This window comes from Vicugna pacos, chromosome 2, assembly GCF_048564905.1.
Source record: "Vicugna pacos chromosome 2, VicPac4, whole genome shotgun sequence".
In the NCBI taxonomy this organism is placed as follows: domain Eukaryota; kingdom Metazoa; phylum Chordata; class Mammalia; order Artiodactyla; family Camelidae; genus Vicugna; species Vicugna pacos.
This window is the reverse complement of record NC_132988.1, coordinates 34,988,475-35,014,766: the sequence shown is the minus strand read 5'-3', so window position 1 is coordinate 35,014,766 and position 26,292 is coordinate 34,988,475. Positions and strand designations below refer to the sequence as shown.

The 26,292-nt window shown below is 33.2% G+C and overlaps 1 protein-coding gene across 2 annotated transcripts in view; it reads left to right on the top strand.

Annotated features, from left to right (window-relative positions):
* BLTP1 (bridge-like lipid transfer protein family member 1) overlaps positions 1-26,292 on the top strand; it is a 174,815-nt gene that overhangs the window by 118,139 nt on the left and 30,384 nt on the right. Inside the window, exons 55-69 of one of the 2 annotated variants that reach the window (XM_072938032.1) lie at positions 564-808; positions 2,980-3,085; positions 8,232-8,329; positions 9,049-9,234; positions 10,226-10,394; positions 11,957-12,168; positions 13,260-13,458; positions 16,928-16,987; positions 18,784-19,010; positions 19,766-19,966; positions 20,160-20,290; positions 21,555-21,678; positions 23,580-23,689; positions 24,339-24,429; positions 24,980-25,042. In XM_072938032.1, coding sequence (XP_072794133.1) covers positions 564-808; positions 2,980-3,085; positions 8,232-8,329; positions 9,049-9,234; positions 10,226-10,394; positions 11,957-12,168; positions 13,260-13,458; positions 16,928-16,987; positions 18,784-19,010; positions 19,766-19,966; positions 20,160-20,290; positions 21,555-21,678; positions 23,580-23,689; positions 24,339-24,429; positions 24,980-25,042 — 2,222 coding nt within the window. The remainder of the gene's footprint in view (positions 1-563; positions 809-2,979; positions 3,086-8,231; positions 8,330-9,048; positions 9,235-10,225; positions 10,395-11,956; positions 12,169-13,259; positions 13,459-16,927; positions 16,988-18,783; positions 19,011-19,765; positions 19,967-20,159; positions 20,291-21,554; positions 21,679-23,579; positions 23,690-24,338; positions 24,430-24,979; positions 25,043-26,292) is intronic. The other variant, XM_072938024.1, reaches the window with a different exon arrangement.

Here is a 26,292-nt window from a genome sequence, read left to right as displayed (position 1 = left end):
CTCATACCATATCCTTATTTGGAATATAGCGCCATCATTAATTATTGCTAAGGTGAAAGATACGTGTGTTTGTATAATTCTATACTTGATGAATATTTTCAGTGAGTGTGATTTGACTTGACAATTTCACTTTCCTTCCATACTGAATCAGGATCAGGAGGCAAATTATTAACTGCTAACTGTTTTCTGTGAATAGAACACTCTGTGGATTAGGGTTTTGGTGGGTTTTTTTGCACTCTTGTTTTAACTTCTTTTTTATAATAAGCTCAATTTCTTTCTGTTCTACCTTCTGTGAAGTAAAGAGAACATTTGTAAGTGTTTCTCTAGCACCTAACACAATGCTGTTCATAATGATACCTGCTGGCTTAATAATACTGCATGATTCTTTATAGTAACCATACATATATTTAAAGATAGGTAATATTTTATAAGCAAATTTAAAATATCCTTCTTAAATATTTCAACACAGTTTTTGGGAAATGCATACATTTTTCTTAGACTCCATCTATTGAACAGAGTAAAGTATTGAACAAATAAACAGTTACTTTTCTTATTTCTTACAGGTGCACAGACCAGGTTTACATTTGAGCTGCCAAATCACAGACTGCGTTTTACTTCAAAAGTTTCTGCCACAGATATGTCAACCATCCCACCTTCGGCTAGTCTTAACCTTCCTCCTGTTACTATGTCAGGGAAATATATAATGGAGGAGCATGACAGTTATTCAGATCAGGTGTGGAGTATAGATGAACTGCCTTCTAAACAAGGGTACTATTTACAGGGAAATTATCTGCGTTGTGTGGCCGAAGTAAGTTCAGTTTTTAATTCTTACTCTTTGTAATTTAGGAGTCTTGATGCTTTCGGTGTACCAAAATGTGTAGTAATCCAAATTTTTAAGACAAGTCATCAAGTCATTTATTCTTACAGAATTTTATACTTAATCTGGTGTGTGTGTGTGTGTACATACACATATGTATGTCTCTCTCCTTAATAGTTTTATTTAAACATGTTTTTTTTTGTTTTAGTTATCTTTGAATTTATATTTCTTACATTGGGTTTTACATCTATCTCTGCAATATTTTCGTAATTCATTTGATTATAAAACTAATGGCATCTAACATTTGTCAAGGCCTTTATATGTGTTGGCTTGTACAGTCCTTAAATCAATTCTTTGAGGTAGTTATATTCTCATTCTAAAGGGGTAGAAACAACCTTTAGAGAGGTTACATGATTCATCCAGGTCTACATACTTATCAACAATATAAAGGTCACACAGAATGATAAAATAATTACAGTTAGAATCACAGACTAATTTCTTTACTAAGGGAAGTGGAAAGCCAGCATATCTGATTCCATTATTATTTTTTCACTTTATATCTGTGCAGCTGTCACAAGTTTAAAAAACATTTGGAAAAATGTTTTCATTTGATTTGTGGTAAGCACGACATTTGTTATCATCCTAATTTGATACAGGAGAAAATTGAGGTTAGAGAGATTAAATCATTGTCCGTCAGTCTCCCGACTATCTAATGCGAGATGGAGGGGTCCCACGCTGTGCTCTCAGCTTACTTTGTCAGTTTGTAGAAACAGTTGCAACCTTATCAAAATTCAATTAGCCAACTATGTGTTTTATAAATTTTAGTCTCTAGACTATGAAGCATCTACAAGAATGCTCTTTGGCTTCTTTGCTAGAATATTACAGCTCTGTAGGACATATTTAAGGCTGACTTATCTTCTTTGGACCCTGCTTACCCTCATGCCTCTCTAGGAGTTGGGATTTCAGAATGTGAAAAACAAGTGACCCCAAAAAACAGTATACAAGATTCTAGAAATCAAATATTTATTTACTAAAAGATAGGTTATAAAGTGTATTTCATTTGTGCTTTCTACTTTGAAAAATTAGTGTCCCAAATTCTAGTTTAGCAATGCTATTATTAACACTTAATTTGACAGAAAAGAAAACAAACCTAATGCAATGTATTGCATAACTCCTTACTAATATTAGCTATTATAAAGGTATAAAGTTTGTAATTGGGAAAGAACATAATCAGGTTTACTCAGAATGCAGTTAATTACAAACATTTGAAGGAATCTAAAGTTGCATCTTTCTGAGAGGTGCCTGTTTTATTATGGCCTGAAATAGATGCCTGTGAATTCATCTTTGCCCATTTGATACTACTCTATACAAAATAAAAGTGCCCAGTGCAACTTAGACTTTATGTGACTTCTCACTTAAGAAGAGATTGCTAAATCTGTTTTGCTCTTAATTTTTGACCAAAATATGAATGCTTTCAAATAGACAAATGTTGGACCTTTTGCCTTATTCATAAGGATTTTTCAATCCATCTTTGCTTTATAAAATTCAACTTCAATTAGGGCCTATTTTCTCTTTAACTTATTTATTAACTAATTCTTGCCAGAAATTTTAATCTTTATACTAATCATAGGGCATGTATTATAGTAAAACTGATTGAGTATATCTGATTTGCTAATTTATTCAAATGTAAACTTCATGAGAGCCATAATTTGTTGTTTTTATTTACAGCTGTAACCTAACGCAGTACACAGAGTAGATGGTCAATAAATGTTTGAATGAATAAGTATATTTACTTCCACTTACACTTGTCTATGGTTCTAACACTACAACAGTGGTCATTACAAATAAATATTACTCTACATAAAATATCAGTTTTGAAAACTAGCATTTACATAGTTAAAGTGTAATTTTCATTCATTTTCAAATGATTTCTTGTACTTTTTTGGCTACTGTTATTTACAAAACTAGGGGGAATGGCTCATAACAACGTCAGGCCAGTAGAGTATTGGGGAATCTGAATATTTTTAACCCTTCTTTAGTATATTTCAGATGGTATGTAGATAATTAATTGCTTTTCCTCAGTTTGGAATGACTTATTTGAGATGTATTTAAAACTAATATAGTCCATAGTGTTAATCTAATATTCTGATTTTGTTTGGCAGGTTGGTTCCTTTGAACATAATCTTACAACTGATCTTCTAAACCACTTAGTATTTGTACAGAAAGTGTTCATGAAGGAAGTTAATGAAGTAATACAAAAAGTTTCTGGTAAGGTGATCTGGTTTCTTACAGAACATATAGCAGGTTTTTATTACCATTGGCTATATGATGTTCCATGTATCAGTAGTATGAGTATCAGTCCTATCATTTTGATAAATTGTTGAGTAACTCCCTTAAAAAAATCCACATTCTTTTTCTGGCTTTCTCACCTACAGATTCTTTTGCTTATTACTTTCGTTATGTGTAATATGTACATTTACAGTTTATAAACTAAACAAGGGAAACTTACGTTTCCCTTCTTAAAGAAAAAGCTTAGTATGTATCTACTAACCATATTAAGTTAACCTTACTCATTTGGGGACAAAATTTCGATCAATATTAGCTTTTGATTTTAACCTCCAGATGGTAACTGTATACTGGCTACATGGTAAATTGTCTGTAGCAATTCTTACTATGTTTTTGCTATTCCTCAAGAGATTACAGTCAAGTTTCTTAATCACTATTTTGTGTTGTAACAGGAAATGTATGTTTTTAAGAATATTTAATTGATTTTTAATTTACAAGATAAAGTAGTAAGAAAGTGGAAAACAAGTTGGCATTATATAACAATTCTTGAGGCTAAATATTTCCAGTATGAATGTAGTCATGTTAAAATGATAGTTAAGCCTCATCTATAAATTGGCATCAAGAGGAGATTCCTCAGCGTTGATAGATAAATTCATTCATTTAACAAATTTATTAAGTATTCAGGTATTCAGTTATAATTGTGATGAGTTCTCTGAATGACAAGAAGAGGGTGCTGTGTCTGTGTCAAAGGAGAACCTGACCTAGTCTAAGGAATGGAAAATGCTTCACAGAGGAAGTGATATTCAGAAAGTCATAAGTGAAGTCTCATTTGACAAGAAAGGATAAGTACAGAAGATTGAGGCAGAGCTTTTGGACCAGTATTTGATAAGGTCCTGAAGGAGAACAGAATTTACTGGATTAGAGAATTAAATTATGTAGCAGCTGAGTGAGCCAGAGGTTTTCCTGGTTCTCATGGGTTGATTCTGGTTGTATCTGAGATCAAGGAGCTCCTTAATGATCACACTGAAGAGGCCTAACAGAGCTATAGAATTGTACAAGTTAAGTGTAAAAATCAGATAAATCGGTTATCTTGGAATGTTTCTGAAAATGGTTGAATACAGATCATTACAGATGAGATGAATATATAACCCTTTCTGCCACTGAAGGTGTTTCTACTTGGGGAACATACATAGGTTTTGATGTGACCCATTTACCTGGTTAAAAATCACATTCGAACATTATCTATAATATCAAAGTTACCAGTATTTCAAGTTGGTAAATTTTTATGAGTTTTAAAGAATATTTTTAAGTCTGCTATTGATGAATGTGTATAATTTAAAAGTGAATAGACTCTTCCATAACTAATCTTGTCTCTCTATGGTAAAATCTAGGATTATAGAGCTCCTAGTATTAGACTCATACTATAAGCTGCCCCTGAAGTGGTTTTGATGAAAGAGAAAAGCTTTTCTTTACCTTTGAATTGCAGTCAGGTAGGAGTTACAAGTAAAGTATATTCCTAGGTCAATGGATATTGAACTGTAAAAGAAAACTGGATGTTAATATTCTAACCTTGAAGATTTGCTAATCACTGTGAAGAACAGAGGGATCAGATTATGATGCCAAAGTCACTGAGTGGCTAGGTCTCTTCCCCGAACCGTTCCTCTTGACTGTAGAAAAAGAATGAACCCTAGGAAAATAGCTGAAATGTAAGTCACATATCATCCAGCTGGCCCAGGGGCCTCATGGAGCACAGATGTTCCATTATACTTTCAAAACCAGAGAACGTAACAGATTATTGAGAAGGGATACTTTGAACCCTTGTAGCCAGATTTCTTAGTATTCTAATCCTTGTGTTGCTTTCCTATTCTCCCATAATCTTCATGATTGTTTTCCTTATTTATTTCTTATACTTTTTCCTTATGCTTTTTCTTCATGTTACCTTTAGCTTTAGGACATTTTCTGTTGCATACAAATACTCATGTTCACAACCATCATCAAGTATGTTAGGAAAATTCTTTTTTGAAGAATCAATTTTTATAATCTTATTGTCCATGGATTGCTTGGGTTTCAGAAAGATGTAGGTAAGCACTGTCCTAGTAAACAGAAGAGATCTGTTTTTGAGTATGTATATATAATGGGAAATATATGTATAATGAGGTTACCTTCTTAAAATTGGACCAGGTGTATATTTAATTTATAATGAGGTTAAAAAACTGTGGTGTTAATGTGACTAATAGTGCCTGTGGTAATTTACTAAAATTATTGTGTAATACATTTTGTAAGAGTCAGAGCTTTTCTTTTAAATTAAAACATTTTTTTTCTGAAACTATATAAAAGATACTCAAGGTAGTGACAGCTGAACAAAACAAATAGGCTTTTTAAAAATTAGGCTATTTTTAAAGCAGTTTTAGGTTTGTGGCAAAATTGAGGGGAAGGTGTAGAGATTTCCTAAATAACCTCTGCCTTCAGTCATGCATAGCCTCCCCCATTATCAACATTCCCACCAGAATGGTACATTTGTTATAACTGATGAATTACATTGACAAAACATTATCACTAAGAAGCCCATAGTTTAATGTTTGCCTTGTACATTCTGTAGGTTTGGACAAATGTACAATGACATGTATGCCCCTGTATAGTACCCTACAGAGTAGTTTCTGCCCTAAAAATCCACTGTGCTCTGCCTATTCAACCCGCCCTTGATTGCATCCAGGTTTTGGCCATTACGAATTAAGCTGCTATAAACATACTTATGAAGGTTTCTCTGTGGACATAAGTTCTCAGCTGTTTTTGGTAACTACCAAGGAGCATAATTGCTGGGTCATATGGGAAAGTATGTTTAGTTTTGTAGGAAACTGCCAAACTATCAGCCAAAGTGACTGTACTATTTTGCACTCCCACCAGAAATGAATGAGAGTTCTTGTTCCTCTTTGTCTTTCTACCATTTGGTGTTACTGTTCTCAATTTTGGCCATTCTGATGGATGTGTAGTGGTATCTTATTGTTGTTTGAATTTGCATTTCCCTGATGACATGATGTGAAAAACCTTTTTATGTGCTTAATTGCCATCTGGATATCTTCTTTGGTTAGGTTGTTGTTAAATCTTCAGCCAATTTTTAAATCAGATTGTTTTCTTATTGTAGGGTTTAAAAGCTCTTGGCATATTTTGGATATTTCTTTATTGTACATATCTTTTAGAAATATTATCTCCCAGTCATGGCTTGTCTTCTTCTCTTGACACTGTCTTAGAGCAGAATTTTTAATTTTAATAAAGTCTAGCTTATCAATTCTTTCATGGATTGATGTTGTATCTAAAAAGTCATTGTTATACTGAAGGTCATTTAGGTTCTCTCCTATATGATTTTTATACCTTTCTCTTTTACATTTAGGCCTGTGATCGATTGTGAGTTAATTTCTGTGACAGATTTAAGGTCTATATCTAGATTCACTTTTTTGCTTGTGGATGTCTATTTATCCAGTGCCGTATGTGAAAAAGACTATATCTTTGCTCCATTGTGGTACCTTGTGCTCCTTTGTCAAGGATCAGTTGATTATATTTACGTGGGTCTATTTCTGAGGTCTCCCTTCTGTTCCGTTAATCATTTTTGTCTGTTATTTACCCAGTAACCACACTGTTTTGATTACAGTAGCTTGTAGTCTCGCAGTCAGGTAGTTTTAGTCCTCTAGTTTTATTCTTCTCCTTATTTTATTGGCTATTCTGGATATTTAATTTTGTCTCTTCACATACACCTTAGAATAAGTTTGTCAGTATCCACAAAAACACTTGGTAGGATTTTGACTGGGATTGCATCAAGTCTATATAGCTAGTATTTCTTTTTTTGTGGTGCTAATGTAAATGGTATTGTGTTTTAATTTCAAATTCCACTGTTTATTGCCAGTGCACAGAAAAGTGATTAGCCTCTGTGTATTATTAACCTTGTATTCTACAACCTTGCTATAATCACTTATTGGTTCCAGAAAATTCTATGCAGATGATCAGGTCATTTGTGAACAAAGAGTTTTATTTCTTCCTTCTCAATCTGTATATTTTTAATTTCCTTTCCTTGTCTTATTGCATTAGCTAAGACTTGTATGATGTTCAAAAAGGAGTGGTAAGAGGGGATATCCTTGTTCTGTACCTTATCTTAGTTGGAAAGCTTTGAGTTTTTCACCATTGAGCATGATAATAGCTGTAGATTTTTTGTAGATATTCTTTATCAAATTGAGGAGTTCTCTATTCCTAGGTTACTAAGAGTCTTTATTATCAATAGGTACTGGATTTTGTCACGTGCTTTTTCTGCATCTTTTGACATGATCATTTGATTTTTCTTCTTTAGCCTGTTGATCTGATGAATTACATTAACTGATAACCTAATAGGAAAAAACTTCCTATCCCACCTATATATGACGCCTGTGATGATGCGAAACTCAATATACATACAGGAAAAAAAGGAATCATTTTAAGATGAATCATTTAAGATAGAATATTTGAAAGATAAACATGCAGAAAAGTTTTTATAATAAGGGAAAGAGAAGACGAAATAGAAGTTGTATTTTAAAATACTAGAATATTATTTCCTTAAGGCCACAAGGCCTGTGCAACAGGTGGTCTATTAATAGGAACTTTAGTCCCAGGGTCCCCTGTCCCCATTTTTTTTTTTAATGTATAGGTCAAACTTTTATTGTCATACTTTTTGTTATTAGCATCTGCTGCCTTATTTTTCATTTCTCCACCTATATTTTTTTTTCATTCTTTTTTTGTTTATAGCACATATACATATAAATGATAAAGGTCACATTTTTGATTGAAAAAATGAATTCAGTGTATTTTTTTCCCTCAGATATATTTTCTGAGATGTATAGTCATGTTTGGTTTAATTATATGTAAAAAAATTTAATTTAGTTCTTATAAAATATTCTTAATAAATGTCTATATATGCATTATTCTCCTGATCTTACATACATCTGCCTCAGTGAAATGTGACATGGCTAAAATTCCCTGTTAAAGATTGAGTTAATGATCAGTAAAAAGAAAGTGTTTTGTGGTTTTTATTTTGAAAACATACAAAGTAGTTATTTTCCTTTTTAAAGAAATTGCTTCTGGCCTTCAGTTATTTGACCTCTTTCAGGTGGGGAACAGCCTATTCCCCTTTGGAATGAACATGATGGAACAGCAGATGGAGACAAGCCTAAAATTCTACTCTATTCCCTGAACTTGCAGTTTAAGGTAACATAAATAATAATGCTTCTTTAACAAGCATTTTTCTAATCAATTAATGTATGCTGGAAAATTCATATGTTTCATGAATATGCCAAATAGAAAATAAAAATGAAGTATAATCTTATCCACTTAGAGAAAAGCTCTAACAATTGAATATCCTATCTTCTCCTTTTTGTATTTAGATATATGCATATACTTATGCATTTTTAAAAACCTCGAATACCATTGCATGTCAGAACATTTAGATCCACTTTATTTCCTTGAATAGCTGTGGTATATATTATGCAGTTGTAACAATTTAACTGCTTCTTTCTGATGAACATTTTGATTTTTTTTCTAATTATTGCTGTTATAAATTACTCTGCAAGAAATAGTTTGTACAGTGGTCCAGTTAACAATAATTAATAGAAACCTTACTATATCCAATATTCAAGATATATCTTAAAGATCATTCTTACGAAATAGTTATTTAATTGTAATGTATTCAACCCATGAACAGTCTAGGTTTTAAATACAAAATACTGAAATGAAACTTAATAGCTAAAAAAATTCCTACAAACATGAGAAATTAAAAGAATATTGCCAGTCTTTATCAGCTCATTAGACATCCTACATGTGTTTTAAAACCTGGCTATTTTATTTATCATATATTGAAAGATTTCATTTGTATGGATACACATTATTGACTTAAGATTCTGTTTTTCTCCTAACATATAATCTGCTAGGGTATTCAAGTAACGGCCACAACTCCCTCAATGAGAGCTGTGAGATTTGAAACTGGATTGATTGAACTGGAACTTTCGAACCGACTTCAAACCAAAGCTTCACCAGGAAGTAGCAGCTATCTGAAACTGTTTGGTAAATGCCAAGTGGATTTAAATCTGGCATTAGGACAAATTGTCAAACATCAAGTGAGTGCAGAATATGTTGATATTAGAACTGTGGCTTTTAAACTTTGTATATCAATTTGAACTACTTTTAGTATTAATATACTTAAAAAATTATTTAGTTTAAGTTCCTAAAATTTCTGGTTGTAAATTCTAATGAAAAATTGCTTAACAGGGCCCTTAATATTTTACCTTGGATTTTCATTGAGTATTTTGGCAGTAGATTGTTCTGCGCAAATGCAGTCACATGAAACTTAATCTAGTATCTTCATAAATATTTGTTTATAATTTTGTTAAACATTATTTTTTATTTTAACATTCTGTACTTACATTGGTCAGTCCTTAAAATGTTACTAAGTTTCTTAGTTGCCCTGTTTGATAATGGCAAATTTTACATGCCATAATGTTAAACTTGTCAAGTTAAAAATATGTATATACGTGCGCAACAATAAATCAGATTCTGTTTTATAAAAATTAACTTTCTTAGCTCATCAGAGAATTTTTTATTGTTGTTTTTATTTTTGCTAAAAATTATTATGTGGATTTTAACCTTTTTTCCTTTAATTTGAAGAACCGATTAAAAGAATACCAGTCACACTTTCAAAACTGAATGGCTATATTACAGATTATATGGGGGAATAAATGAACAAAAGTTTCATGTCGTCTCTAGAAAAACAGTAATTTTTCCAAATAGAAACATAATTTGAAAGGAGAGGGGATCTAGTTATCTTGAAACATTTAATATATTACCATTCAGAATATGGACCTAATCCTAGTTTTTGTATGAAATTTATGTATGACTTCATATTTATTTCTTATATACCTATTCATACTGTATATTAATTTCAAATGTTTATAGTACAGAGTATTAGGAATGTATCATTGATGACTGAAACTGAGAAAAGTGTACTGTAGTTCTTTTGGTGAAAAATACTATTAAGTGTTCAAACTTTTAGTTTCTTTAAATGAACGTTTTCCATTATTTTATTTTACTGAGTTTTTAATTTCATTTCAGGTTTATGAGGAAGCAGGTTCTGATTTTCATCAAGTTGCCTATTTTAAAACTAGGATTGGATTAAGAAATGCCCTCCGAGAAGAAATCAGTGGTTCTTCAGATAGGGAAGCTGTGCTTATTACCTTGAATAGACCAATTGTATATGCACAGCCTGTGGCCTTTGACAGAGGTAAGATAAACCATCAATACTATCTTACTAGATTTAGAAATGTTTTGGTAATGCTAGAGAAAAAATTATCTATAGTTGAGCACCACGAATGCTTAACAGCTAAACGTCTCTTAAATTTGAAATGTGACCATCCAGAAAAGGTTTCTCACTTACTCTTTTCAGTTTTTGAAGTTATTTTACTTTTTAAAGTTTTTCGCTTCCTAGATAGGAATGTCTGATTCAGAATTTCAATTGTAATGCTAAGGTTTTTGGTTTGGATAACTAGTTGCATTTGTCCTGGTGCTATCTTTATTCATTTAGTCTATAAACATTTATTGTTTACTGTCTAGAAGGAGAATATGAATAGGGAAAGCAGGATCTCTGCCCTCAAGGAACTCTCAGTGCAGTGGGAAAGAGAGCAAAGTAGACTGCAGAGTGGAGTTACATGTATATCTGCATCTGTGTATGTAAATCCTGATACCTGATGCAGCCTAACTTTCCCTGTGCTGCTTAGAGGAGAAACTAATTTTCCAGATTGTACTTGGAGTTAGGAGTTCACCAGTGGGAGAGGAAAGGAAAGCTTGTCTTATTTATCTCTGTATCTGAAGGCCTAGAACAGTCCCAGGCATACAGTAAGAACTAAATAAATATTTGCCAAATGAGAGAGAACATGAATGAATATATATGATCACAGAGGTATAAGAAAAATACAGCAGCAGCTTTCATAAAAGAAAATAATGGGAAATAAGGCTGAATGATAGATAGGGTCTAATTACTGTTAATTGGGCGAATATGTTGGAATTGTATTTTAGAAGTAATGAAGAACCATTTATGAAGCCATTAAAGATTTAAATTGGTGGTGGGCATTGGCAGATGATAAGATCAGTTTATTAGAAAACCGCCCTTTTGGCAGGGTTATGGATAAGATTTAATTTTGCTAAATCCAGTACACAATTTTTTTCATTTCTCGTCTTACCGACCTCTGGTCCGCTTTCAATAACTCCTTAAAGTACTTTCTACTCTTTGTGTCCATGACATAATACTGCTCTTTCTTCTACTTCTCTGCCCCCTTCATCTTTATCTCCTGTTTAGGCACCTCCTTCTGCATACTGCATTAAATGATGGCTTACCTTACAGTTTCATTGTTGTTAAAAACTCAGATGTCTTTGACTTCTCTCTCTAAATCACATCTTCTTAGTGTATATTCCTAGTACTAAGTACCTCTCCTTCAGAAATTTTTGACTGTAGTAAGAATAAGCTCCATAAGGTCAGGTCCCATGTCTGTTTTTGTTTGTTACTCCATCCCAAAGCCTAGCATTTCACAGATAATTTGTTGAATGAATGAACGGACCTGGATTTTCTTTTCCCTTCTCTCATTTTGCAGTTGCCCCCTTTCTGCTTTTTTCATTTGTCAAGTTAACTATTTCCTCTTAGATCCTGTCTAATTCTAATGCTACAGTTTTCTGGGAGTAATGTTTATTAAGCAATAGGATGTTGCAGCTATTGAGGCTTACTTGCTAGTATAGTATAGCCTTACAGTTTTGATTTTAATTTTCTTTCTGCCTTGTCTTAATTATCAAAAGCTGTGCTGTTTTGGCTGAATTATAAGGCTGCCTATGACAATTGGAATGAACAGCGAATGGCCCTACATAAAGATATTCATATGGCTACAAAGGAAGTAGTAGATATGCTGCCTGGTATCCAGCAAACATCAGCTCAGGCCTTTGGGACTCTCTTCCTCCAACTCACTGTGAATGATCTGGGAATCTGCCTGCCTATCACAAATACCGCACAGGTATGAAAAGTCAAATCATAGTCCATACTCATCATTGTTATGTATATAGAGTATAACAATGACTTTTCCACAATAACAGTTTATAACTGGAGTTTTAGTAAATAACAAGATTGAACTCTTTGAACTACTATTCATCCACAGTGTATTCAATATGAATCTCATGAAACTTTTCTGTGAAGCATTCTGATGTGCCTCAGAATAGTAATGAGATTGATAGCCATGTAATAAATCTTAATTTTTACCTTGGAAAATAAGTAGCTTAATTCTCAGAATTGTATTATTATTTTGTATTTAGCAAAGACATCTTTGGCATATACTTATTAATAAAATAGAAACAAAGGACATTTAATAAGAATACTATTTAATGATGTTTAATAATCTCAACTAAAATAGGGTAAGGAATTTCAAAATTCTTTTAAACTGTAATATTTAATGGTAATGAAACTTCCAAGTTATGTGTACTGGATAAAGGAAAAAATTTACCCTTTGTAATTTAGTACCAGTACTCAGGAAGACATATTTGCATGCACATGTGTATGAGAGAAAAGGCCATGGGCCCCTAACAGGCCATGAAGTTACAATTATAACAAATACAGAGATTTATATTTTACTGTTAGAATTTACCTTAAATAACCAGTAACTAGTTGTTGAATGAATCTATCTTTTAGTATTTAGTTTGGCAAGATAGTGTTAAGAAAAACTCTGGGTTGAGAGTTGGCAACATGATATGTTTGTGCTTCAGGAGTTGAAAAATGATATTTTAATGGCATGATGAACAGAACTCAGAAAGGTTGTACGCATCAGGGGTGGTGTCAAAATGAGAATGTTCCCCACAGCTAAAACAGAGGGTTGAGATAGAAAAGTAGATAATTAGCCTTATGCAAGTTTAGTTTTTTAAAAAATGTACATGGTGAATGCATTTCACTTGAGCAAAGTAATTTTTTAAAAGTAGGCATCCTTATAAGCTGCTTTTTAATGAAGCTCTCTAGGGTTGTCCCTTTCTAAATGTTTGATCCTATGAGTCATGTGAGATTTCCAAATTTTAAAAGTTGTCACCTTTTGTCTCATTTCTTCTTTAATATATTTTGCAGTCTAATCATACTGGAGACCTTGACACTGGTTCTGCTTTAGTACTGACCATTGAAAGTACTCTCATCACTGCTTGTTCTTCAGAATCTCTAGTTAGTAAAGGGCATTTCAAAAACTTTTGTATCCGTTTTGCTGATGGCTTTGAGACATCATGGGATGACTGGAAACCAGAAATTCGTGGGGACCTGGTGATGAATGCCTGTGAGTGTCTTTTATCTTCTGTATGAGGTTTAGAATTTTTAAAAAGTAAAAGATAACTCCAGTGTCTTCATTAGTTAAACTAAATAATGTCCAGATGTAGGAATGTTATTGAACTTTGTGAAATAAAGCCTATTTCTAATTAAAGATACCAGAACATATTTGATAAAAACTGCAGCTTTCCGTAGTTTTGGTAAGTAAACCAACTAGATATTCTTTTTGATGGTAATAACATCTGAAGTTTTGTTTATGCCCTGATTTTTCCTGTAATTGATCATGAATGACCAGGTAAAGCATCTTTTTCCTGTGAGGATCTTGAAAGAAAGTGATAAATGTGTAAGATCCAGTTCATCCTATAACATAGTATTGGATAACCAGGAGCAGGAACTCCAGCCATAATTATTATTGACATGAATAAATTCACATGTCCAAATTTGTAGGATACAGAGTGTAACACGTGTGAATTCCTCTGATTCCATAATACTCAAGGTTGGAAATAACTAAAGCTGTGTTTTTATGCTATTTTGAAGGTACAGGGGTTTATTTTTATTTTAATATTTTTAATATAACAGAGTTGATAAAACATCATTAATCTTAACAGTGAAGAGAAATTATATTTGAGGAATTAAAGATTGTGAACTAAAATTCCTCAGCCAGTCTGTAAACCAGAATTAATGCTTAATTATTCCTCAGAAGGTGGTATGCCATTGTTCAGCAATTTTTTTCCCCTCTCCACTAGAAGAAAATCTTTCTAGTGCTGGGTTTTATTTGAGAACTGGGAAAATGTTCCATTATTTTTACATCAAAAATTGAAGTTTTAGCATTCAGTGTTGACTAAAATTTAGATAATACTTTAGGTGAAATTCTTGGTTTTGAATGCTTTGCATTTAGATAATTCATAGGTAAAATACTAGTATTTCCGTTAAACATTTCAGGTTACCAAGAAGACTTGGTATCAGAGTACTCATGCCTAACACCCAAAAGACCAAAAATAGCCTTCATCAGGAATCTTACAAATAATCATTTTACATGGTAGTTATATACATTTTTAAAATTCACTATTACTCTCTTTTGTTTGTGTGTGTTTTTTTTCCTTAAAATAAATGTAAACCTACTAATTTTTATGAAGGTGACATTTGTTGTCATTATAGTTGTATTGGATAGAATATATTTGGAAGCAAAGGAAGGGTATCATTTCCTTAACAGTTTAAACAAAGGGAAATGCATAAGACATGTGCCTCTAACTCAAAAGAAAAAACACAGACTAAAAAACATGAACACTGGCTCAGCTCCTCAGTGTATATTAGACCAACAAAGTAGAACACTAATGTGCTGATAATCATGATAATCATAATTTATTTTGTGTTTTGGAGGGTATCAAGTGACTTGTTTTTGTAAAATGCATATTATTTAGTGCCTTGGGAGAGTGGCAAAGGAAATGAGTAGAGTAGTTGTTGACATAATGATAAGAATTCCAAATGATAAGTTTGCCAAGGTAGTTTGCTACTTTGTAGTTTTTATTAGTTTTTATTGGGTACAACTGACATTTAATTTTTTAAGGAAAGAGAATTGAGTTTAGGGCAAAAAAATAAGTAAAAGTAAGATTATGCCTTAGGCTTTTTTTTTTTTTTACAGATTATTTAAAAATTATGCCCTAGAAAAAAGACAGCCCAATTTAATTTCCTCTCTAGGTGACATTGTTTTTTGGGAAATGTAATAAAAATTAGGAAAGATGATCTGTAGGAAGGGTTCAATGGACCATGTAAGTAGATAGTAAAGATTAGACCCTTTTTATTAACATGTATTTACAAACCATTGAAAGTTTGAAAAATTCCAAGCTTTCTGTTAACACCTGGGTAACATTTGGTTGTAACAGCAAGAAAATTGCCATCCTGGATTCTGGCTGGTCCAACGCAGGGACCACAGGTACCATGGGGAAGAGCCCAATGGGCTTCTATCATCTCATCACTTTTAGGATTTGGATCTAGTCCTAAAAATTTTAATGTTCCTTGTTAATTCATTATGGCTCTGTATTCTGTAAATTTATATAATTTTTTTAACTTAATTTTTAAAAATTCTCTGGCACTTCTGGGGATTGGAAGTCCCCAAAGTTTTCTATCCTTTTTGAATTTACTAGTTCTTCCTTTCACTTGGCCTTAGTTATTCTACTCCTGTTCAAGGGTTTTCTTTTTATTGTAGAGTTGTTAGATTTGAAAGGGTAATGTGGGGTTTTTTTTGCTCTGATTTATAACCATGCTATTAAAGGTGAATTGGGCAATCTTTTACCCCAAGATCTAGTTCTTTTTTATAATTTGTGTGTGAGGCACAAGTACCATATGTTTCAAAAATATAATTTAGATTTTAAAGTTATTGGCATTGGGGAGGGTATAACTGTGGTAGAGCATGAGCATGGATGAGATCCTGAGTTCAATCCCCAGGACTTCCATTAAAAATAAATAAACCTAATTACCCCAAAAATTTAAAAATAAAGTTATTGGCATTACTCTTAAAATATAATAGGAATTGTCATTTAATAGATGCTTTTCCCCAGAATACATTATAGCATTTCTATAACTCACATTTGAGTAACAGTTGAATACTAGTTTAGGTTATGGAGTGAACTGCAAAAAGACATTTCATTTAAGGTGTACGTAATGTCAGGTTCAGATTGAAATTGGGTTTCCATTAAAGATTACTGAGAAAGGGTCTTAATTCTGTCTTTAGACTTTACTTTGTTTAAAAGTTGTTTCAAAGATGGTATGTCTTTGCTGATTAAAATTGTTGATTTAATTAGCCTTTCTTTTTAAGCTGGGGTTATCTGATTAAAGCTAAGTAGTAGTAAATGTTTCAAAGTTAAAGTCGGATATGTTCTGGGGATAGGTCATGACCTTAGGAGACTGACCTTATTAGACTGACAGTATGGCAGTCAGTCATCTTTTTCTCATAAAATGATCCTTGACAAAGTAAAACATAAGGCTGGTGAGTCATGTCTGTTACCTAATGTGGCAGTTCTTAGTTATCAAAAAATCATTTTTAAATCATTTACATTCTCAAAGTGCCATTCATTCGTAATGGCACAAATTGTCGTAGCATCAGGAAACTACACTTTCAAAGTTGGCCAGTTATTGTCACTCAGATAAGGAAATCACATGCAGAATGTAAAGCTAAAGCTGCAGTTAAATTCTTTTTCTTTCTTTACTGAAATATAGTTGATTTATGATATTATATTAGTTTCAGGTGTATGCAGTTAGGTTCTTAAAAATCAATAAGAATAAAATACTGTGAGATACAAAATAGGAATTACAAGTTATCTAAAGCAGTCCTTTCATTCCCCACATGAGAACTGAAACTTGGAGAGGCCACTGATCCTATTTATATTTAGATAATCATCTTTGGGTGAAAAATTGCAGTACAATATGTTATCGCAAGCATAATTTTATTGAAGATTATTTTGGGGGTGATTTTTGTGCAGGTGTAGTTCCAGATGGTACCTATGAAGTATGTTCCAGGACTACAGGACAAGCAGCTGCTGGTAAGTTCGCATTTGGTATTACTTTTGCTATATATGTCAGGTTGGATCTGCTTTTGCATCTATTTTTTCTGCCTTTGTATCAAAGGATCTTTTAACTAAACAAATTCTGGTATTCCTTAATGTTTAAAAACTATTTTGCAATAATATTAGCATATTTTTATTTAGCAATACATTAGACACCATCAGTGTACAATATACAGTACAAAATGTTTTGGGAAAGACAAAGATGATTAAGATATACTTTCTATGCTCTATAAATTTAAATTCGAATAATGGAGTTAGGGCCCTGTGACATAACTGAACTGCAATAAGTGATAAGTTCAATAAAATATAAAATTCCAATTGCTGGTGAAATTTACAGGAGAGAGAAATTTCCAAATTTTGAAGGATACTGAAATGAGAGAAAGCTTTATAGAACAAGCACTTAAATAAGGACTTGAAAGATGAATAAAATTATTTCTTAAGCAAAAACTGGAAAATACGAATAGAAAAAAATCAGGCAGAGAGAATAATAGGTGTCATGATGTCAAAACACAATGTCTAGCTAGAGTTGTTCAAATTGGCTAGAATAGAATTATATGAAAAAAGGATGGGAAAAAAGCTTAAGTCCAAATTAAGAGTTTGGACTTGATTTGGTGGACAATGAGAAAGCCACTGAATTTTTCTGAACAAGAAAGTAGATGGTGACAGTATCAAAGGGACAGGGGTCAGGGGAGAAAAACCCAGGAACCTGGTTAGGACATAACTATGGATATAATAACCTGTCTTGACTGAGTGTAAATTTGTATTATTTTGCCTGGTATAAAATTAGGGTATGCTAAACAAGATATTTATTTAAGAGCTCTTAAAATGTTGAGAAGGGTAGAAGCTGATTAAGATTAGGAGATTTCCTCTCTCTCCTTACTATTCCCTCTTATCCTCCCAAGCCTAGTCTCAGGACTCATCATAAGTAAATTGTCTCAGAAAGTAGCAAGGCCTGCAGTCCCCACTGACAGAGAACTGAAAAGCTTAGGAAATTTCCAGCAGTAATGTTAGAAGGAAAAGGTGATGACTGAGGTAAATACATACTGGGAGAAAGGTCACATTAAAGTCTTTGTCAGGACTCTTGTTTATTAGTGACAACAACCCACTCCAACTAGCTTAACCAAAAGGGGAAACCTCTTAAAAGAATATTGGCAGATCACAGTTAAACTTAACAATAGCTATCTCAGGGAAGAGAAGGAACCAGGGCAATGGAGGGGCCCTGAGGAACCACTGGAAACGATCTCAGCTGCCACCTGGGCTCTTTCCAGCTCTTGTCTTTGCTTCTGTCTGGCTGCTTCATTTTTCCTTACTGCTGACCTCCTTACACATGGCAGGAAACATGGCTGCCAACAGCTCATGAGCCTCATTTTCCCACCCTCAGTCACTAGAGAGGGACCAGTCTTTTCTCAAGTCCAGGGGAGGAGTCTTAGTTTTCCAACTTTGACCCTTACCTGAACTAATTATCTAATTCATTCTGGTGCATGAGGGAGGGTCATGCCAATTCCTGCTATAGCCATAGGAAGGTAGATCAGCTTGAGGGCTGGGGGGAGGACAGAATCCACAGGGCACAGGAGCAAGAAGGGTGCTGCACAGAGGGCACCACAGATATGATAGGGAAATCAATCCCATAATCTGATGTTTCTGACAGATCTAGCTGGGAGAGACATTAATCATTACACAGGGCCATTGTCCATTTTAATCCTTGAATGTAGAATTATTTAAATTTCTATACTCAGGTCTTAACCAAAAATGCCACTTCTTTATTTAAACAGAAAGTAGTAGTGCTGGAACCTGGACACTCAATGTATTGTGGAAAATGTGTGGGATTGATGTCCACATGGATCCTAACATTGGCAAAAGACTCAATGCTCTGGGCAATACCCTTACGACACTGACAGGAGAGGAGGACATAGATGACATTGCTGATCTAAATTCAGTGAACATAGCTGACCTGTCAGATGAGGATGAAGTTGACACTATGTCTCCCACTATCCATACTGTAAGTAAACCCACTGTTAGATTTTTTCAGGACTGGATTTTACCCTAAGAAAGGGATATTACTAAGTCAGTGTTATTTGCTGTAGTTGCTAATTGAGGAAGGAAGGGAATGGTGGTTTTCTGTGTATACATTAATATAATATTGTTTTTTACTTTCATAATATTGTCTTTCAATTGAGTTCCTTGTTTTATAATCTACCAACCAAATTGTACATTAACCTACAGGTAATGTATTAACATTGAAAGCAAAGTGCAAACAAATTTTTAGGGACAGAAAGTAGATTAGTGGTTGCCTAGGGCTGGGAGAGTCTGAAAGGTTGGGAGGGGGAATGGGAAGAGACTGATAACAGTTATAAAGTTTATTTGGGAGTTGGGGGGTGAAAACGTTCTGAATAGATTCTGATAACGATTCCACAGCTTTGTGAATATACTAGAAACTACTGAATTAATACATTTTAAATGGGTGAATTTATGGCATGTGAATTCTATCTCAGGAACTATGTTTAAAAATGGATGTCAAAAGCAAAGAGCATGCACACAAAATGAAGTATACATTTAAAAATATGTATTTCCATCTATACTGCACATATTCTTTAGTATCAGATTATTTGGTAGTTAAAAAGAAAGTTTCTCTCTGCTTTTATTCCAGTATTGATTTAAAAAGATTTTTGAAACATCTTTTAACTATTGTATTATGAAATAGTTTTGTTCTTGGAAAGAAATTTTTAAAAATTAATGTTACTGTTTATCATTTAGAGTTCAGATGGAAGTTCAGTAAGTGGAGATGGCCACAAGCTCACCTTTGGGCAGCGACTTGTAAATCACCTACTAGGCCTGAGGCGCCCACATCAGCGCTATTCTGTTCCTGCAGAGTATCTGTGTGACCCCGAGATGGGGGCCTCCCCTCAGTCTAGCCAGTCCCATTTGAAAGCATGCAGAGCTCACTCATGGGGAAACGTAGGTAGCAACTAAATAGATTCCTTATGAAAATGAAGGGATTCGAATCACTGGAGAATTCCAATCATCTTACTTAATATAGATGGCTTTGATTCTTGCATGCTTCCTTGATTTAAGGTGTTTTTTCTGTGATAGTATAGATTTGCTGTGTGACCTGAGGGTGTTACTGACAGACATGCTTTTGATTTTTCAGGAAGCTGTAGATTATCGAAGACAAGGAGCATCTTGTAGCCAGCCAGGAGAACTTAGAGGAAGAAAAATCATGAAACGTATAGTGGATATCAGAGAGCTGAATGAACAGGCCAAAGTAATAGATGATCTTAAGTATGTATAATGATTTTTAATTTAATATAGTATTCCCTAATAATAGAATCAGAATTTTAAATGTGAAGGAAACTGGATTTGTGCCAGTACAACTCCTTTAGTTTATAAGTGAGATCACGAAGGTCAAGAGAAGTTTGGTGATTTGTCTGGGAACATACACTCATTAGTGATAAAGTCAGAAGTCCTAGCCCAGTGCTCATCACAACTTCATTTTTGAACAGTTTATGACTGATTTTATGTCACATGCATGCATCTCTACGTCTGTGTACATACATGTGTCTTCATGTATGTATATAAATACATGTGTCAGTATTTTGGTAATATTACTGTTGTGGGAATGCAGATTTTTAAGAGGGGAAACAACTCTCGAATTTATTAAGCACCTATTGTGATTCTGACATATTACCTCAATTTAATCCTCCCATCATTTCTGTGAAGTTAGATGGCATTATCCAAACTTTATAGATGAGAAAACTGGCTTGAAGAGGTTAAAGAACTGGAATTTGAACTTGTGTTTGTCTGCATTCAAATTTCATGCTCTTCTTGCCTGCTTATATTAGCAGTTTCCTAGAACTGATGCGAGGGTAGAGTGAGTCAAGAGAAGGGAGTAGGTGGTAGGAGTTTTTTTCTTTGTCTGTTGCCTACTAGATAGTACTGACCAGGTAACACTTCCTCTGTAAGACTAAATATTCTTCTTGCCAAACTTTGAGATTTTTGTTTCCCCAAAAGGTGATAGTTGTGTCTCATCTTTTCTAATTTTATTACCCCTGTGTCTGTGTTTCTCTTGCATTCAAGGGTTACACAAATGTATGCATTGTAAATGAAGGTATTCCCTAAAAACTTGTCTGTAAATTACTTATGATACAGTGATTCACATTTTCCTGTTGACTTACATTACAGTTTGAGTTTTGTTCTCAGGGGAAAAAATGACTTGAAGCAAAATATACTTCCTCCCTAAATCTTACCTGGGGCTTAAATTATATGTAGAATTTTACATACAGATAGTCTTCTGCAGAGTGGGTCCATAGCTTTCATGAGATTATTAAAAAGACTTTTGATGTAGAAATAGGTAAGACATTTCCTAAAATGTTAGTGAAGCTTTTTTATAGTTCTCTGGATATGAGTGTTAACTCTGGAGGATTTTGGTCTGTTCATACATAATCTTTGATATTCTGATAAGTGAAAGAATTAAAAAGGAGCAAATAAAAATCACTCTCACTTTGTCACCTCCTTATGCTAATTGCCACATTTGTTTTGCATCCAGAAAATTAGGTGCAAGTGAAGGAACCATAAACCAGGAAATTCAACGTTATCAACAGTTAGAATCTGTTGCCGTGAATGACATTAGAAGAGATGTTCGTAAAAAATTACGGAGGTCCAGTATGCGAGTGAGTAAACATTTAAGGAGAATTTTATTAAAGTAGACTGTTTAAAATTTTTACTTTATGAAATTTTATGATGATACTTATGTTGTTCTCTTTCTTCCTCCATTGCTGGTGATAACACTTGATTTGCATATCCCATATCTACTATGTACCGAGCACTATTTAAAGTACGTTACATTTAACAATCCATTAAATCCTTAAAACAACCCTACATGGTAGCTTGTATTATTTTCCCCGTTGTAAAGATGAAGCAACTGAGGCACAGAGAGGTGAAGTCATTTGACCAAGGTTATACAGCGAGCAATCCCCGTGGAGCCAAGATTCAAACCTAAACAGTGGAACTCTACAGTATATGTCCTTAGCCACTGTGTTTTGTCTGCCTTTCATAAAGTCATGCTTTCTTTTTTATATCTAACTCAAATGTGAAATCTTTTGAGATGTCCATTCTACCCCATCCCACTTTCCATAACTGACTACTCTTGCCACTACGTACTCTCAGCACTTTATGTTAATTAACTGCATATTTAGTTGTCCTTACTAGAGTTTGAGTCTCTTAAAGGAAAAGTTATTTAGCTTTGACCTTACTGTCTACCACATTGTCTGGATTGAGTCCAGTTACTAAACAACTGAAATAAATATATAGATAAATATACTATTAAAACACAGTAGAAAATAATTCTAAAACTTATTCAAATGGAGGTAGGTTCCTTTGGGTCAAAGTGGTCTTGTTAGTAGAAAAACTAGTAAGTGGGTTCTTAGATATACATATATATTTATATTCATATTTATATATAATATTTTCAGCACACCCTTCATCTTTTGTTTTATTTTTACCAGAATAAGGTTTTTGGGTGGCACACCAGTACATAAAAACAGATAAAAATCAGAGCTGCTAAGGTCAAAGGAAGGGGGAGAGGTTGCAGGGATCCAGGATTCATTGTCTTGAATTTTCTTTGCTTGGTCACCACCAAATTCCCAGCAACCTCATTTGAATACTGTTCTAAATTATTTAAATTAAGAATAAAATTCAATTTGAGCTACTAATAACTGGCTTCTGATAGTACTAAATGGATAGTGATGACCTGTAATGCATAACTCTGTTTAAAAATTTTGCCACTATGTACTTCACAGTCATACAATAAAACTAAAATATTGCTTGCATACTGTTTATAAGGTAGGTTATACTTAGTAATTGACTGTTAAAAATAAAACTAGGTAGAGAAAATTAGGGAAATTACTGAAATTACATGTGTGTTCTTAACATTTGTCTCATTTGGTATTTCCTCCTCAATTGGTTTAGACTTTAAATCTCCATTGTATTAGAATCTTTTTTGTATCTAGGCCCCCAGCTACAAATTTGGAGAAGAGGGATTTGGAGACAAGAAGGGTGTTTCAGTCACCACTTCCTTTCCTGTCCTGACTTCTGTCACAGGGTGCCCTGGGGTGGTTGGTGGTCGCTCTCTCCGCCGCCCCCCCCCCGCCTCCCTCCCCCTTCCCTTATCTCCTCTTCTCACCCCTCCCCTTACCTAAGTTCTCCAAGAATCTTGCCTTTTAATTCTCATTTTCGTTCTCTCCTTTCTTATCATTTCTTTTTTCTCCCCTTATTTCTGTACTCCTCACCCTGCTTCCAGGTTTTTTTCTCTTTTCTCTCAGGCGAGAGCCCGTGGCTCATGTTCTCATTGTACAGCCCTCCTAACTGATGCTTGGACTAAAGAGTAGCTGATTCCTGCTGCACTTTGATCTAAGTTGTTAAGTGACATTTAAAGTTGCAATTTAAGATAACTTGCTATTGATCCAGGGAAGACAAGCTAACTTGTTTATTAGTACAACATTTTATTTGACGTCAGATATTACAATAGTAAACAACTGCCTAAAGTCACCCTTTTTCTCTCCCATTTCATTAGGCTGCTTCTCTAAAGGATAAGTGGGGTTTGGGTTACAAACCAAGTTACAGCCGATCGAAAAGCATTTCGGCTTCTGGAAGACCACCTCTTAAGCGAATGGAAAGGGCAAGGTAATAAATATTTCAACCAATGAAAGAATAAAATTGCTGATTTCTTTACCAAGGTTCATTACTGATTTATTGTGTTCTAACTGGGGAAATTACAAAATTAAGATAGCAAATGGACCTTATTAGTCAAAGACCAGTAATCAGGGATACTGGCAAACTAAATTTGAGAAATTCCTCTACACCATTTATACCACAGTGAGTGTGCTTTTTAGTAATGAAGTACATTGCTATTTAGACAAGTTTATGTGTAAACTTATATACTATCCAAAGAAATGAATATTTGCATATTAGTAGCTCACTGTGAATTTGTCATTTTAGGAAAAGGTATGATTAGTACACACATTTAGCATATGAAAAGATGGAAATTTTACATATTATTGAAGAAAACTACAGTTTTACTAGTAAATGAACATTGTAAAGTAAGTATAAATTCTTTTTTATAAGGTTTAGTTTTAGAAAATCTTGTGTCAAAGCAATGAATTTCTTTTATGGGATGCTAAAGGTTAAGAAATGGAATACCAGAAGTTCAATCCTTGGATAAGGTTAATGTTTAGAAACAGAATGTTAATGTTATTAATCAGACTTTATAAAGTCCAGGGATTTTTTTTGAACGAGAATGTTTATGTTTTATAACTTTCTATTTTACTTACAGTTCCCGAGTAGGAGAATCTGAGGAGCTCCCGGAAATCCGCGTGGATGCAGCATCTCCTGGACCCAGAGTCACTTTCAATATCCAGGATACAGTAAGAGATTATTTGTTAGACATACACAGTGCTAATAATTTTTAGGAATTACAAAATTATAATGGTTATGCAGTTTCAAAATACTACCTACCTACTGTGAAAGTGTCGATTGTGATGGTTGAAGTGTCTGTACATTACCAAACGGCAGGGCACCGCCTGCGCGCGGGCACCAGGGAGCCATGCTGCCGGTGTTCGTGTTTTGCATGTAGAATAAAGACTCCTCCACACCGCTTGCTCATAGGTGGAAATGTTTTGTTGAATAATTTTTCTTTCAAGTGCAAATCCACATTAAACCAGGTATTTTACACAGATGTAGATGTGAAATGTTTGTACTTTATATATTTTTATTATTTATTAATTTTAGTTCAGAATATATATAGATAATAGGAGAAACCAGAAATAAAAAGGTCAGCTTCAAAGTTGTATTCTAATTTTGTAGCATGTTAAAGTTTATGTTAAAATGTTCTGTTTTTTGTTTATTTGTTTCTTTTAAAGCATTGTTTTTTATTTTTCATGAATTTTTATAAGTTTTCTTATTATTTTAATTAAGTTGAAAAAAACAGTATGGGGAAGTACACCACAATCCAGCTGTCCTGGGGAAGGGTATTTTCAGGTACTTTTTAAGAACAACATAAATTTTGCTTTAAAACTAATTAACCACTCTCAAAATCTGCTTTCAAATATCTTCCTCTCATTTCATACTAAATTCATACCTTGAAGATGCTTTACATAGAGGTTTAAGATTGTTTGAATATTTTTCATCCTGTATATTTCATATGCTGTCGCATGAATGTATTTTACTTCTGTACTTCTTTATAATTTAATAGTAATTACTTGATCTCCAAAATTAAAAAAGGATTAAATCAGCTTACCAAATTAATTCAACCAAATCATAAGCCACAAACTGCCGTACCTTAGTTATTCACTAGTTCCTGAGTGAATCTCTTTTTCCTGCATTCAGCTACAAAATGAATCTTTTTAGGTAAAATTAGTTACCTAATTCAAGCTAGAATCAAATCTATCTCAGAACAACAAATTAATCACTGAATGTTATTTATTTTGAGTCACTTGTATAAAAAAGCATGTATAAAAGCAACCCATTAAAAAATTATGAAAATGTGGAAAATGTGCTACACAATCATTTATAAATTGAATTAACACCTTTATAAGCCACGTATTTTCCCTAAATAAAAGTTATAAAGTAAGATTTAATTTTAAAATTGTATCTGTACAGTAGGTATATAAATCTTTATCTAGGAACTTTCTGTCAAATTACGTTTAAAAAAAATGAAACTTATTCCACATTTGTTTTCTTTCCCTTCCCCCACTCGTTTAAGAAAGTCTCAATATAGATCCCATAGTTACACTGAATTTAGTCAAACTGAATTTTGTTTTAGAACTATAAGATTATAATATAGTGACCTTGACAAATATGTCCTTTTTTTTTTCTAAAAATGAGCTTGGAAATAAATCATTTACAGTGAATTAAATGGATTCTACTAATTAAGTGATTATTTTTTTCCTGTCCAACATTTTAAAAAATTGAGATATAATTGACATGTAACATTATTTTCAGGTGTATAACATAATTTTTTTACATACATATATATTGTGAAGTGATTTATTCCTAAAAGCATTAGTATTTGAACTGATTCAAGCCCTATTTTTAAATAGCAATATATGCTATCTATAAAGAATAGTATATAAGAATCATAAGTTACAAAGTAGATTATTAAGGCATAAATAGAAAATATAAAGCAAAGGGATATTTATCTATATCTATATCTAGATATTTATATCTATAAACTCTTACCACAGTTTTAAAAATTGAATATTTTCTGATAAATAAAATCTGATTTACTT